This window comes from Sceloporus undulatus, chromosome 8 (assembly GCF_019175285.1).
Source record: "Sceloporus undulatus isolate JIND9_A2432 ecotype Alabama chromosome 8, SceUnd_v1.1, whole genome shotgun sequence".
NCBI lineage: Eukaryota > Metazoa > Chordata > Lepidosauria > Squamata > Phrynosomatidae > Sceloporus > Sceloporus undulatus.
The window spans coordinates 16082958-16099975 of NC_056529.1; the positions used below are offsets into that span (position 1 = coordinate 16082958).

Sequence of the window (17018 nt, forward strand, 5' to 3'; positions counted from 1 at the left end):
AACTGGCACCAAGGAGAAATTAGCCAACTAGTTATTTAAATAAAACTCTGGAAAAGATAAAGCCATTGTGTTGGAAACAAGTTTGGAGTCATAATGTTGTGGCAACTATTCCCCCCCCCCCACTAAAAGAAAATATAATCTCGCTCTTGGGATTTATTTATTTGATCCAATGACCATTACAAAGATAATACAGTCGGCCCTTCTTATACACGGATTTTTTAATACACGGATTCAAGCATCCACGGTTTGAAAATGTTCAAAAAAGTATAAATTTCAAATATGAAACCTTGGTTTTCGAATTTTTATAAGGGACACCATTTTGCTATGTCATTATATTTAATGGGACTTGAGCATCCACAGATTTTGTTATCCATGGGGCATCTTGGAATAAAACCCCAGCATATAACAAGGGTCCACTGTAACAGTCTTTTCCACTAAGGTCCCAGTTTTAATGCTGGGTTCATATGAGCAAATGTGTGTGTTCTCAACACAGCCATTATTTTATCCTTAATTTAAAAAAAATGCCCCACTCCTATGAACTACTGGTATATAGGACCAGAAAAAGGATTCACTAGCTCAATATCAGGACTGATAAATTTGTACTGGCTTTGTGAATGGACCTGGGATAATTACAATGATGATGGAGCTGATCAGGTCGAGGATGCTAAGAAGGCCCCAGTCAGCATGACAAGTTGAGTCTCCCTTATCTAGAAATCCAAAACTGTCCACATGGGTGGCTGTGATAGTGACACCTTTGTTTTCTGATAGTTCAGTGTACAGAAACTTTGTTTCAGGCACAAAATTAATAAAATATTATGCATACAATTGCCTTCTGGCAATGTTTATAAGGTGTATACAAAACATAAATGAATTTCACTTTTAGACTTGGGTCCCATCTCCAAAATATCTCATTATGTATATGCAAATATTCCAAAATCTGAAAGCATCCACAATCCCAAACACTTCTGGTCCCAAACATTGTGGATAAAGGTGACTCAACCTGTATTAAATATGCTACTGGTAACAACCACTGCACATTAGATAAGCACTTCCAGAAAAGAACATGGGAAAGGATTGAGTCTCATGCTGAGGCTGAAGGTTAGCTCCAGTGCAGGACATTAAAATGGGTGGAATACCCCCTCTTGGGGTCAAATACAGTCGTCCCTCCGTATCCATGCATTCTTTATCCATGGATTCAGCCATCCACAGCTTGAAAATATTTTAAAAATATATTAATTCCTAAAAGCAAACCTTGATTTTGCCATTTTATATAAGGGACACCATTTTACTATGTCACTGTATGTAACGGGACTTGAGCAGCCACTTGTTGTTATCCACTGAAGGTCCTGAAACCAAATCCCAATGGATACCAAGGGTCTACTCTACATGGAATAGAGTAACAATGGACAGAGGCTACCTTAATTTAATGTTTGGGGTTAGCCATGGAGATGATCTTAGAGCTCATAAGAAATATGGTTCTTCAAATAATCTGAACTCAAGCTGTTTAGTGTTTTATAGGTCAAAACCAGCAGAGCTATTGCAATGAGGGAGCTGTGTGCTTCCTGTAAACAACTCATGGTTGAGAGGGATTTGAATTCTAGTCTCCTAATCCAGCACTCACACAACTACACCACACTAGTTCTCTTCAAATGAGTAATTAAATGAAGTGGAAATGAAAGTTTTAATGAAGCTGGAGAAGCACATTCCAGCCTTCAAGCTTGAACTATGAAGTAATAAATTTAGAAACCTAGATATTTAAAAAAAAAACGAAGTCAGGAATTGCCTTTCTCAATAATGTCTGAAAATTGAAGGCCATTATAACAAAAAACGTTGGATGATTACACAATGTCATCCCTGTTCTATCAGTACAGTAGACTGCAGTCACATAAATAGCAAAGTTACTGACACTAACCACTGGATGAGTTCTTCATTGGCAATATATACCAACTTGCTTTGTGTTCCAATGACAAATCCAACTGCAACAATAAACCTGCTTCTGGGAAAAGCTCTGAAAATCTGGCTTTGTGCAATCTTGTGGATTCATTAAGCCACAGATGTTTTGTATATTTTACTGCATGACAATGTGTCATCTAACTTTATGACAACCTGGCATAAGGAATAGCACTCATCGACTTACACTGTATGCAATACTCTAGAGTTCTATACAAACATAATTATTTGGAGTTGCAATCTGCCAAATGTTGGAAGTATTTCTTTGTTTGCTTTCTTTTGATAATCCCTTTCCCCCTACAAAACCTGGTAGGATGATTTTTAAAATCACAATTAAAATAACAAATAATGACAGTGAGTAAGGGTTATCAGGGTGAAAACTGGATGGGGCTTCTTTCCTTTTAATGGCTGTGCAGAAGATGGACTTTCAACAGGTGTTGCTTATTATCTGGTTGCATACCAAGCAGCACCTGCTGAAATTCCTTCTTCTACATACCATTAAAAATAAAGGAGCTCTCTCAAGTTTTCATTCTGGCAACCGCACTCACTGGCCCTTCTTGGGAATATGTTGGAAATCATATTTATGCTAACTCTTGCAGCCAAGGAGAGAAATAGCAGGGGCCCGCAGCAGAGTTACTGTATGTGACTTACGCTTACAGGTATCCTGATAGGAACTGACTGGCTACTAAGGGAAGCAGGACTGAGATAAAACTTTGGTTGAATATAGAGGGCTTCTTATTTATTTCAGAGCACAGTTTACAAAATACCTACCAGATATTTTCAATAGGAATTACTTTTTTTAAAAAAAGAGAGACATGGAACTAGAGACAGAGAAACAAGGAAATACATACTTAATGAAAACCTACCATGGCTATAATTGTAATAGACCCACTGCCCAATTCTGGGTTTTGGAAGGGACACTGGAGTTTCCTCTGCTGGAAAAGTAGAGAACTTGCATTCCACAAACAGCCGCTGTATTGTGTTATCCCTTGCAATCTGGTTGTCAGTCAGACTGAGCGCTACTATTTCAATCCGGATTTTTTCGGCAGGCTATGAAAAAAGAACACGTAAGTAAAAGAAACAGCAACAGCATGCATATATATCTTGTCATACAAAAGTGTCACAACAAACATGCAAATCACAGAAGATGTTTTGGGTGATAAAACATGACTGGTGGTTTATGACAGAGCTACAATAGAAGTCGTAACTTGGCCCTGGGCTTTGTAGTTAACGCCAACATTGCAACAGGCTACAGATTGATATTTTATGCTGAAAATACAATTTTCAGCCCTGTTGCTTGAGAGCCATTTAACCAAAGATGCCAAGGAATGAAGCTGGAACCTTAAATGAGCAAGAATGCACTAAGGCACTAATCTATGGATCCACAGAAATCACACAAGTGTGAAGGCTGTAATTTCTCATCTTTAATAGTCTTCTGGGCCATATATACTTTTTCCTAAAAGAAATTTTACTCTCTCCCATACATTATTTTCTACTTAATGTCACCAGTTCCCAATACGCTAACTGATACCACATCCTCTAGTTTCCTGTCAAATTATTTAATGTTTATACTATCAATCACCTTATCCAAGCTATGATCTTGTACAGATAGAGTGTGTGTGTGTGTGTGTGTGTGTGTGTGTGTGTATATATATATATATATATATATATATATATATATATGGAAGATACAATAATAAACTAACCTTCTCTACAGGTATACCTTAAAGGTTTTAAATGGGACCAGGCATATAAAATTCCATTTTTTAAATTATCAAGTTCAGGTGTTCTCCTAAACTGCAGTTTAGTGTTATCTGTATTATCTAGATCCATCTAGCATAGCTTCCAAGGACTGGAAGAATCAGTTTGGGTTTTCCAAGCACAGGGTTACTACCACTTTGTCCAAACTGGGTACTGCATTTTGTTTTGACTATCCAAGGAAACCAGAATCAAAAACCATATTAAATCTCAACGTCTTTGGACAAACTGTAGTTTCAACAGTTTACCCTTTGGTGAGCAAAGTAAAATAGCGTAAATGAAACTGGATGATTCTAATCTTATGGCTGTTACAGAGAAGCTAGAGGTGGGAGCTCATCTGCTAGGGTTCAATCATGTAGTGTCAAATAATGGTTTAGATTTAGTTCCCAATGTGATCAAGGTATGAAAAATTCACAGCACTATGAGTTTTCTTTACAATTTCCATTGAATTTGACTGTCCCCATACACATATAAAACGCCCTGGAGAAGGCTGAAAATCTAAACCTTTGATCAAGATATATTTGGAAATCTGGTCAGTCATTGGTGTATTGATCGCATGATATGTTGATCACATGACCCAAACATTTCAGTATATACACTTGATCTTCCTGTTTAAAAAAATTTCTGCTGCAAATATCAAAGTACTCTGAGCATGAAGTATGATCGGCTCTGAAATGTTTTCCGTTTCGTAAAATATCCACCTTGAGCCTATGGAAAACTATCCTTTGGAACACTATTTACAAGACCACTTCACTATAAGAAGATTATAGTGAAAAATCATTGTAAGATGGACATGTGTCAAAAATATGCATACAAACTGAACTCTACCCCATGATGTTTGTGGTCTGAAATGCATACCCAATTTGGAAGTGTGTGCATATCACATATTAACATGGTAGCACTCAAACATTCTCTTGAATAAGTCAGTGGTTTCAAAGAACGTATAACCACTATGATTTCAAAATCAGGCTACGCAGGAGGAACATTCAAAGACGAGATTTTGTTCTTCAAAGAGCAAATGGAGCACCTTGTAGATCTCAACTGTCAAGTTCTTTTTAATTTTCCTTTTTATGATTCCTTTTTGCATTAAAAGACTCTTTCTCCAGTGTGGAATCTGAAGGCTTTCTGGTTGCAAATTCAAATCACTAACCTTGCAGTGATAATTACAGAATTAAAATGACAAAAATGGAGGGGATTAGGCTTCTAAAGACTGGCGTTCAAACTGTAAATCAATACAATATTGCTGAACTTTAACATGGCAACTGATGTATTTTCAGACATATATTCTATAATTAACCAACTGAGAAAAGCCTCAACTATCTCTGTGTAATGCAATGGGTGAGATTACATATCTATATCTTTATATCTATATATCTCCTTCATAGGGAACAATACTCATTGCTGTCAACCTCCTTCAATATTTGATGAAGTAACTTTGCCCACACTCCCTTCAAAAGGCATTTCCTTTTATTATGTAGCCTAAGACACCTTAACTAAAACCCCAAATCTGAATATTTCAATAAGGTTGTTTTATTATTCAGTAGATTCATGGAAATTTTACTAGGATGACAGAGAAAATTCCACACCATTCTGTCTCCGCTAATACAGGTACACGGCTTCAGCAGGCAATATTACTAGGATTAGCATAGTATGATGAAATATTTAAAGGAATTTTTTTTCTAAAAACCTAATAAATCAAATGACTGCCAAATGTCATTAAAGTGATGGTCTTTGACTTGAATGTGCTTTTCATATTCAAATTTGAAAGAAAGAGATGAAAGCCTGGAAAGGTTACTCAGTTTCAACTAATAACCTCAAGCACTTTACATTCACATGCATAAAAAATGAAATTGCCTCTATTGTCTAATTTTACTTTAGAAACAACTCCCTTTCTCCTTCCATCGTACAGATGTATTAGAAGCCTTTTAAAGTGATATTCAGAGTAATATTGTTCCAAATATTTAACTGGGCTGTCAAAACCAGCGCGTGCCTAGATGGCAGTTTACAAATGAAGTCCAAATGTAGAATGCATATGTAGAACTTTTGACAGAGGAAAATAGGTATGTTTGTTTTGGGTTAAACAAGGAGGAGAGGAACTCGTAACATAGGAGTAGGCAAAGTAGGTGAATAAGCAGATTCCATGAGGTTGGATGGCATGTGCCAATGTGATGGGCTCTTCCATTATCTGGACAAAACGGCTGAAGGATGTAGGGCCCATACAGACAGGCCAAAATAAAGCTGCTTCAGGTTACTTTGGAAGTATGCTGTTTTAATGATGTCTGCATCCTAAGAGGCCAGAAGCTGCGCCAAAGCTATGCTGCACTCCTTAGGACTGGAATGTGGCTTTGGCGTGGCTTCCGGCCTCATTAAAACAGCATATCTCCAAAGTGACCAAAGCAGCTTTATTTTGGCCTGTCTGTATGGGGCCATAGTCTCTCTTCCAGGTAAACAAAGGGTTAAGGATGTGTTGGTTCGAGTTACATTTATCGGGGCTCAGCTTCATGGGGGAGCAACAGAGATCATGAGAGAGAATTGCCAAGCGCAGATGTGTGAAGCTTTGTGAGATGCTTCCCAGTAAGATGCTAGAAAAATCTCAGGGTGCCACGGGGCACAGAGAATGAGACAATGAGAAACAAAGTGAGTGAGGCACCTGCCTCACCTAAGGGATGTTTGGCTGTAGGCTGGACAAAAGTGTTCAGGCTCCTACCTTCCTCCGTGAACATCCAAGACTCAGAACTCCATTTGTATCATGAGTAGAATAGGAATATGTAGCTAGTTGTGTTAGGGGCTTATGGTTATTTTTAACCTTGGTTGAATATGAATGTCACTTTGTAACATCTCCTAAATAAACCCTGAATTAAGATGTCTTCATGTAAAAGATACCCCTTTGCTAATGTTAGATTGGTTCCTTCTTTAAAGATCTACTTGGGCACATAGGATTCTCATCTCCCCAGGTGCAGAGGGCATGTCTCTGCAGAGTCAGAGGGGGAGAAAGTTTAAGTTGAGCCCATCAGTAACTTCCCACTGGGTCGCGTGGAATAAATCGGTGTGTGGTGACAGATAGATGATCAAGAGTCTCATATCCTACTCAGAAGTAGAAGTGGGACTGATTACAAGGTAGCAGTGCATAAAGTTAGGCATTATCTCAAAATCTCCTTTTACGCACTGTACTTTAAAAGGAACTTTTTCCTCAACTCTTCCTAGAAATTAAGGTGACGAAACTGAGACTGTAGTACATTGGCCATATCATGAGAAGACATGACTCCCTAGAAAAGATAATAATGCTTGGTAAAGTAGAAGGCAGTAGGAAAAGACGAAGATTGCAATAGACATAGGTTCCACTCAGTCAAGGACAACACAGATCTGAGTCTGCAAGACTTGAACAGGGCTGTTGATGGAGGGAGGTCTTCCATTCATGGGGTTGCCATAAACTGAAGTCGACTTGATGGCAGTTAATGACAACGACACTCTTGGAATTGTGCTGGAGGATGTTTCTTTAAAAGAAGTATGAAGGTGAGGGTTATTGTCAGAAGAGCAGCAGGAAGCCATAGCTCAGTGGCAGACCATATGCTCTGTATACAAAAGTTGGCAAGTTTGATCCCCTGCATCTCTAGGCAAAACCTATGAATCCTGCTCCAAATCTTGGAGACTCCTGTCATAAACCTCAGAGAATTACTGCCAGGTAGTGCAAACTAGGCATGTGAAACAGAAAAATGGCACCTGTTTATAGGTGGAGGGAGAAAATGTACTTTTATTTAAAACAAAATGTCAACTTATATTGCATGTTCTTTGAGAGTGGAATTACACTCTCAGAAATGTTCTCAGGACAAACTAAGAAACAGCCAAGGCAACAAGGACTCTGTTACGTCCACCAAGCACTACCTTATTCTCATTGTAGAATTTGTAAATTGTAAACCATCCCCCTCACCAGCTTGTTCATCCACCCACTTTTATTGTAGTTTGATCAGGGAGATTTTAACACTACTCCTCTATTATAAAAAAGAACTCCAGAACCCCAAATGGTAAACGGCAGTCATTCTCTTCCCCTTGAATTTTAGGTATTTTGACTTACTTGTTGTTTCTTTAAAGAACATATGGTCCTCTACAGGATAAAGAAAGCCACCTGGAGAGCCTGACTTGGGCTCTTTCAAGAATACCAAATGTCAAAATTAATTAAGACCCCTAAGATCTTAATTTAAGGAAAGTGATTATGACAGTTTTCACTAAACTGCTATTAGAGCAAGAAAAGCACACAAAGACTATCTATAATGAAGGGAGAAAAGATGTAAACACACCTAGAGGAAAATGAGACCACCATGGAATAAATTGGTTTTGCTAAGATTTGCCTTGTGGGCACATTTGAAGATAACTTGGGAGCTGACAGCAGTAACATTTTATTGTGATAATTGAAAGCTAAATTATTACTCAAAATGATCAAGTGCAGAGGTAGAGGGATGAGAACAAGCAGTTGTTAATTTTATTTTATTTCCCTTTTAGACTTTTGCAAAAGCAAATGCAAATTTTCCAGTTCTGATGTCTATTTCGAAGGCCTGTAACAAGGCTTTTAATCAATGTATTATACATCAAATTGATAATGTTAACTTCTGATTATTCAAAAAGTATGAAATATTCATAAAGAACTGTCCAAAGTTTTACATTTCCCTGATTTTTTTTTTGCCTCCCCCTTCCATTAATTATCATGCCTAGAAGCTTTTTTAGCAAAAGCACCAGTCATCATCTTGACTCAACCTGACAAGCTAGCAAGGCCCAATTACGTTGGCACTCTGTGGCACTTTGATGTAGTGGAAACGAAAAGAGATAGGGGCAAATTGTATAGCACATTATGTTAATGACATGATTTAATCCAGCCACTAAACTTTATGTAGCCTGTTAAAAAAGATGCTAACACTAATTACGCCACTTTGGAAAGGAAAAAGAAGGGGACAAGCATTTCCTACCGACAAAGCGAAGCTCATAAATGTTGTAAATGCAATGAAACAAAATGAAGTAATCTATGATTAATTATACATAACAGACAAGAATAAAAAGAGAGAGAAAAGCTGAGTTGGATAGCTAAATCCTGGGCATCTTTTTTTTTTTTTGGTTAAGATTCCCTTTATGATCACCATAACTAAGGAAAAACCATGGACTGTCTGATTTGCCACTTGCAAAAAGGGAGCAGCATAATCTTAAGTGGCTTAAACAATGCGGTGTGCGATTTGGGATTCATGGGATAATTAGCGAGGCAATCTCCAGATAAAATCGGAAGCTGTGTTTACAAAATCTGGATAGCCCCAGGGATATTTATATTATTGCTAAAAAAATAAAATAAGAAACTGGGTCTTAAACAAATGTTCACTTTAATTTTTCACCGAAAAGCCAACTAGGTATTCCTTGAGAAATGGCTTTCTTATATGGGAAGATTCTGATCCTAGCTGTAAGAACACAACCCTCAGCAGCCCTGGGCTTGAAAACCAACCAGTTAATGTTGCAAGCACTTATACAAATGGCTCCAAGAATTATAACAAGAGGGAGGGGTGGCACAGAAGATTTAAGCTTGGATATTTTACCCTTAAAACAGACACAGAAAATGTCTCCGTTAGCAGGATGACATATTGGAAATCTCCTGTTAGGTGAAACAGTGCTGAGATGAACAGACCTGTACACCAATTTGGCATAAGTCAGTATTTAAACATATTAAGATTTAATGAAATGGTTTGGAGAAAGAGTACCTGAAAGACTGCTTATATCCATATGCGTTGTTAAGATCAGCTAGCGAGGCCCTGTGTACCAGTAGAATCAGTTAAACTACAGCCCTTTTCACAGTGCATAATTGTATTGCTATGAGTCCACCTTAATTTTGATGGGTGCATCATATAGAATCCTAGGATTTGTAGTTAGATCAGAGCACCAGAAGAGCTCTTGGGCTAAAAATTCTAGATACCTCCTGAAACTTAAAATCCAGGATTCCACAAGTTGGAACCACAGCAGTTAAAGTGGAACAATGGTGCTATAACCGTGTAGTGTGAAAGAGCCCCCAGAAATGCAAACAACAGGTCCATTTCAGTGGGGGCCCCATATCTATGTATTTATAAATATTTATCTATTTATCTATTTGGCTTTCTTCCTTGTTTACTTCCATGTCAGCCTTAAACTCCTTGTTTAATTTCAGTCTACATTAAATAAGACAGCGAGCTCATTTTCAGATTGTTACTGCTCTTTATGTAAATCTGTTTCCAATGATTGTTGCTGAGATGGTTGGCCGGAATTGTTTTTATAATGCTTTTTTGGTTTTCATATTTTAGATGCTGAAGAGACTTTACAGTGCTTTTATAGTGATTGGAAGTGACATTGGAAAATACATTTAGGTCCTCAAGCTCTTGAAATAATTAATTAAATAAAATATCACTGAAATATATCAAGGATCAGGATAATAACTGCCTCCTGAATGTTAGAAACCTATGTGTATCTCATGAACAGTTGAACTGGGGCTGTTAGGTGGAAGCAAATCCTGTCTTTCATTTTAAGAGCCCTCAGTGGGGTTTAGTTCGATACTGAGTCTATGTTAAATGGTGCTCAGTTCCTATTGATTTCAAAGAGACAGATGAGGCACATGCTTAGTACTGGTTTATTGAAATAAAACTTAGAAAACATAATCCTTCTATTTTTACTGCTAACTTATTGATTATCAAGAGGGGAAAATTGTCTGACTGGTTGGCAAGGCAGGAAAATAAAAGCTGAGGACAGAGGGGTTGGAGATAGTGGTTATAACATTTTTGGAATTTTGAGATCCTGTCTGAACTACTGGCATGATGGATAAATCCGTGTGTCATGGTTTGTGTCCTCAGCCTATCAGAAAATTACTTACCCCCCGTTAATGGAAAATTCTCCATGAACTTACTTTCATGCAATGGTCCTAGGTCACATTGTGTCCAATGTGTTTATTTCACATTGGACACAATGGTGATCTTTTGCAGAGCTTGGGAAAGTTACTTTTTGACCACATGTCCTATAATCCTCAGCAATACAGCTAGTGACCATGCTGGATGAGGTATTCTGGGTTATATAGTCCAAAAGTTGTTTGGGCAATTGCAGAACAGGGAAACAATTTGCAGAATGAAGAACAAATGCAGAACAAGGAAACAATTTTTGGACTATATAACCCAGAATACCTCATCCAGCATGGTCACTAGCTGTATTGCTGGGCATTATAGGACATGTGCTCAAAAAGTAACTTTCCCAAGCTCTGCAAAAGAGCACCATTGTGTCCAATGTGAAATAAACATACCAGTTTGTGTTTAAAAAGGAGGAATATCAAACTCAAGGAAATACAGTTGGCCCTCCCTTTTTGCGGGGGATCTGTTCCGGAACCCCCTGCAAAAATGGAGGCTTGTGCTTATTGAAGCCCCATAGGTTTAGATGGGGTGCATCCCTGTGCGCGTGCACCACTGTACATAGCGGAAGTCACCCCCGCGCATATTCAAGGATGCGGATCTTAGATCCGCAAGTTAGGAGGGGCGATTGTACCATGAACCCTGTAATTATTGCCAATGAACCTTAACAGATGCCATGCCAATACAGTATATACACCATTTCTGGCTCTTGGCTTGTCCTTGACACTGAGATGAGATGCTTTCCTGAAAGGTTTAAGGGTCTTCAGACTGTAGTAGCTCCAATATTCTAAATTTTTTCTCCTCCTGGCTCATCACTGCACTTCTCCATGAGCGGAGATAAGTGGAGATACAGAAATAAAAGGATCCACACTCTCACACGTACCCCTTTCCGGAGGTGCCAAGATCTTTTAAGTCTCCTTAAATCATTCTGGTTATAATAGAGTGCAACAAAGCTAGAGATTTGTAGTCCCAGCTGTATTTTTGCAGGGCTCATTGGCAATGAGTAATTTTCCTATTTGGCTCACATTGTTCCAGATTAAAAGAATCTGATGGCACTGAATATGCAGTTAATCATAATACAGTTCCACCTATTAAAACGATTTTTCTCTCTCTCTCTGGTTTGGAGAGGTGGCAGCATTTCAAAATCCTTGCGAGGGATGATGAATAGACAAGAAGCCAATCAAGCACAAAACATTGCTTAATGTAGCTGGTCACACTCTAAAGATGTTGCACATGCATTACTTTCTAAGCTAGCGTCTGAGGGCTATCATCGGGTCGGTATCAATCACTGTAGGCACACTCTGGAATGCTAAAACCATGGCCAGATTTTGGAAGATGACAGACTGTATGAAATGCTAATGGACACAAAACTATTCCCTGAAGTAAAGCAGCAGCAGCATTCACACTACTGGTATTTTTCCCAAACACCTGATCCAAAATGCTACAGCCAGGGTGTTGACTGGGGATGGTTACGGCAACATAACCCCTCATCCCACCCACTGAAACAGCTTTACTGTCCATTGGTCCATTTAAAATGATGGTTATGACCTTTACAGCCCTATACAGCTTGGTGCAGAATATCTCCCTGTACAAGCGTGCCCATGTTCTCAGATCTTGGGAGGAAGGCTTTCTCTTGGTCCCATCACCATCACAAGCATGTTGGGGGTGAGCATATGGGAGACAGTCTTCTCGGTGGCTACTCCCAAATTATAGAATTCTTTCCCAAGGGAGGTTGAGTTGGCTCCTTCTCTGCTTTCCTTTTGATGGAAGGTACAGACCTTTTTTTTAATTCAAGCAGGCCTCTGGCTTACAATTTATGCGGCAAAAAGATGAGGTGGCATTTTTAGCTGGTTTTATCTTTTCCACAATGTTTTAATTGTGTATTATATTATTCTAACCTTGTGTCTTTTTAAACTGAACTGTTGTTTGTTTTGTTAACTTTTGCATGAATAATTTTTTTTAAAATAGTACTCTGTTTTTAAAAAAAAAATCATTGTTATTTTAGCGAAGAGATGGACAATGTGTAGCCCTGGGACCAAATGTGCTCTGCCAGGCTGTTTTTCTGACACTTCATCCCTCCACATTCCCCAGACCGCTGTTTTTCTGCCCCAAATAATCTCTTTTAGAAGCTTCCAGGAGTAACAATTCACTTTTAAACAATCACAATCTTCCCCCTCACCCACATTGTTTAACATTGAAAAATATGAGTTTTCCAAAACCAGAAGTGGACTTTAGGATACTTCCAAGTGTTTTCTGCTTTGTTTTTTTGCAGCTTTGGTGGTTTGTGTGACTGTCCCCAGATCTGCCATATTCCACCCCTGCTGTTTTAGAGCAATATCACTGTGTAGGTGGAGATGGCCACTTTTAATGAAATGTTTGATTATATCCATAAGGAGAATGTATTTATTTTCCTTCAGAGGCCCATAAGGGAAACATCTATTTATTTTCTTCAGAAATATTGACTAACCTGATTAAGGCTTGTGGAGACTGGACTCGGAACAACACAGTCATCACTGTCAGTCACTGATTCAGCAGCATCACTCACATGTCTTTCATCTTGCTCTGTTGCAATAACAATCAAAATATGAACAAATAATTAAATAGCATTACATCTAGCTGAGGTTATTTTAAAAAGACAATAAAAAGCAAACAGGCAGTAAAAGTAAAAACTACCCAGTAAGAAGCAAAAACAATTTGAAGTAATGATGCACAATTTCTTTTCCTTGCAAATAAAACATGACACTGAACAATCAATGCTCATTTAATGGTCTGCAGAAACACCCTATTCCTCTGTCAGGCCTTGTTTTGATTTGGCATTTGGAGAGATGTGAGGTTACCAACTTGCTTATAGAAAGAGATTTTAAATAGCAACAACAGAGATTTAGTACGGATTTCTAAACTGTACAGAATTGTGGAAATTAACTTTCCCGAGACTCAGAATGTGTTAAGGTTAATCTGGTTCAGGGGACAGTCTGATTCCTATATGCTGATCTGCACTGCTTCCCATCAGTTTTCAGATGAGATTAGCATGGAATCCCACATGGCTGTCTTCCTCAAAAGTGTACTCAGAAGTGCCCCAACAATAAGTTACTCCTCTTGCCACTCACAAACTGTTTGCATACATACATAATTTGAAAAGGATGGTCTCTACTAAGTCTTTGCGTTTTACTTTGCAATCAGGATTTATTACTTCATCACCAACTGCATTAACAATGGTGACCCTGCAAGTCAAGATCCCCTACTTGGGGGCAATTATAACCTTGTAAATAGCTTCTTGGATGGTTATACAAATGCGTGGTCACTGTCCCTGCCTCCCAGGGATGACAAAATAATTTACTACACAAAACCAGCACTTAAAATAGTTGAGATGATTGGCAATGATGTATTTCACAGCAATTACATTGACAGTGTATTCCCTCAGAACTAGTCCTTTTGCAAATGTTTTTGAAAGAATGGGAGAATGATAACTGTCCCCACCTTCTGGATTACTTTTGGGTTCATTATTACTAAAGGAATTATTTCTAAATGCAGAGGCATGGGGCTGGTTTGCAGACTCATCACTTGATTTCTTGGTGATATGAAAGTGGTATTGGTGTTGTTTCCCATTCACACATGTAAGTGCTCCACTGATGAGGAAAAGGGATATATATGGATGAGCCAGCCCATACTCTCCTTCCATAACCACTGGTTCATTTGTTTTATCACATGGTAGTGAAGATACTGTAATAGCTTAATATGACTGGATCCCTTTATTACCTCAAAGTCTGGTTTAAGTGTGTCCACTGCTATGCAACACTGACTCATGGCAATTTATCCTTTGAGCTATTATACTGGAATTCAGAAGCCACTGTTCTGAAGCTGTTTTTTAGGCATACATCCTCATGAAGTGATGTACAGAGAGGAGTGAAATCCTTTACAACGAGACACATCAGTCAAGTGTATGAAAATAAAAACAGTGACTTTCACAAACTAATCATATTCATAAGGATAGATTGGACTGAAGAGCTAAATCTTCGCGGCTGTTTTGTACAGGCCAATAATTATCGGGATAAACTGTTGATCAGCAGGAAAGCAGAACTATGGTGTTACCAGTGAGAAGGCCCTGTCTCTCATGCTCTCTGTTCTGAACAGTTTTATCGGGTGGCTTATGAGTGTATGAGGAGGCTGATGTTTGTGAAGGCTGTCATTAAGGAAACATGGTCAGGGCTTAAAAGGATAACATCAACACTTTGAATATGGACCAAAAATGTTCTGGCAACCAATTTTTGTGCCAAAAATTCAGACTTTTTAGCCATCCTTAGTATCTGGTCAGCCAAATTTTGCACCAGTTAAAATTTCCAAACTGCCTTCAAAGACAGTCTAATATCAAGGGCATTAGAGAGTCCCACATCTCATTTCTTGGACAATAAGCTTTCACAAAAAGTAGGGCAACTGTGTGACATGGGAGTTTACATTCTTTGCTTTGAGATTCTTTCATCTAGAACAGTGGTTCCCAACCTTTGGTCCTCTAGATGAACTGGACTTCAATTCCTGACTGTTAGCCAAGTTAGCTTGGCCATCTAGGAGCTGAAGTCCAAAACAAATGGGGGACCAAAACTTGGAGGACCACTGATCTAGACAACTGTCATAAGGCATGCACTAGCCTCTTGTTACTTGAGATTCCCTCTTTCTTTGATATTAAGGGTAGCTGCTATCTACAGACAGAAGGAGCACCTGGTTTAAAATATTCTTTAAAAAAGTAATCTCTCTTCTTGAGAAAGAATATAAATACATTTTGAAAAAGAAGCCAGTTCCCTTTCATATTTTATAGATCAGGGTTAGAGATAGGATTTCCTCCTCCCCTTCTTAGTCAATTATTACAAAGCTGCAAGTTACTCTTTTAGATTAACATGCCAACAACCCCAACTTGGCTGTAGCTGCGAAGGAGATCTAAACAGTGGCCCCTCTGCTGAAGCTACTTCTGCTGTCAACACCATATGTTTAATAAGGAGTGAGGCTAAGGCACGTAGTGTAGGCAAATAATTACCTTCTGGTTCCAATTCCTCAGTAATTTCAGTTTCATCTCCTGAAGAAGTTGAGCTCTGATCAGCTAACTGGCCTTCGGAAAGCTGAGAAGGATCATCACGTTCCTGTTGAGTTTTACTTGCAGACTGACTTGTTTTGTCGTCTGCTTCAGTTTCTGGTTTGGCCTTGAGAAATATAAGAATTATAGAAACAAAGCTTTGTATATTTGTAGCCATTTCTTTCTTTCTTTTAGGGATAGGGGGAAGATGAGGGTTACAATTAGCATTTAGTTTTACATTTAGCATTTATTTTAAAGGCAACTTATAAACCAACTTTTTACTTTTAAAGAGCAATTTCCAAGCTGCTAAGTTTGACAACTCAGTTTTACATCTTTGTAAAAGGAGTCTGAAATCTGGGGTGGCAAAAGAGTCCCACTTGCTTGCTGCGTTTTTGGTATGCTCAAATGCATGAGAATCTCTCATCCTACACTCCACATTCCTACATCAAGAATGTTTTGTGCTGTGAATGCAACTCCCAACTTGGACTGCAGCCCATACTTAAAGTGCTGTAGAGGCTGACTCCATGAACCCTAATCTGTCTTGGCACTGCACTCTTGGTTCTTTAATATGTAACATGACATGTCTCGTAAACCTGTATAAAAATATTCACTAAAGCATTCAGTTTGCAATGCCTTGCTTTTCCTTCTCCTGTCGAATTTTTGCCATGCATTTCTGAGCTGCCTGTGAAATGGAGAATCCATTCAGGGGAAGAAGAAAATTACTTTCTCTTCTGTAACTAAGAACAACCTGTCAAATCACGTAACTTTCTTTGTGCATGGTCAAATCTGCCATGAAAGAGGAAAGGAGTAAATTGGTACAGTTCTAACTTCCTACCCTTATTCTGGTAAATCTATCTGTTAAGACCCTTTCATCTTCCTGGATTCAAGTTGATACTCAGGCATAATATACTACACAGATGACTACCCTGAGAATATTTAAAGAAGATAATAAATTACCTTTATCAAATGCTGTAGGCAAGCCATGCAGTATTTCGAAGAAAAAGTCACCAAACTCAGAAACATAAGAATAACATTTCCAATAATAGTGTCACTTATTCCAAGCTACAGCTCTGGGGCCAAATGAAAACCAATCTTTGAAATCCCAAATTAATGAATAGATTACACAACCAGTTAGTGTCTTCACCTCTACATAAAAAGAGAAATGCAAACAGAATTTAGTTTGAAGTTTTATGGAATTTATTTTACTTCATACCTGCAGAATGTCTGAAGCAATGGGTTTCTCGTTTTCAGTTTTCTCCTCAGTCTTTTTATCTTCTTTTTCAGGAATGGGGCTCTAAATCATTAGAATTAAAATACAGAAAAGAGTTTCTCACACCTTGTAACATGAAATACAT

At 38.3% G+C, this 17018-nt stretch overlaps 1 protein-coding gene across 4 annotated transcripts in view; it reads right to left on the reverse strand.

Annotated features, from left to right (window-relative positions):
* RPGRIP1L (RPGRIP1 like) overlaps positions 1 to 17018 on the reverse strand; it is a 66891-nt gene that overhangs the window by 14327 nt on the left and 35546 nt on the right. For all 4 annotated transcript variants that reach the window (XM_042438581.1, XM_042438582.1, XM_042438583.1 and 1 more), the window contains exons 20-23: positions 16877 to 16957; positions 15628 to 15790; positions 13069 to 13163; positions 2817 to 3000 (exon numbers count right to left, since the gene is read on the reverse strand). In XM_042438581.1, the coding sequence (XP_042294515.1) occupies positions 2817 to 3000; positions 13069 to 13163; positions 15628 to 15790; positions 16877 to 16957 (523 nt within the window). The remainder of the gene's footprint in view (positions 1 to 2816; positions 3001 to 13068; positions 13164 to 15627; positions 15791 to 16876; positions 16958 to 17018) is intronic.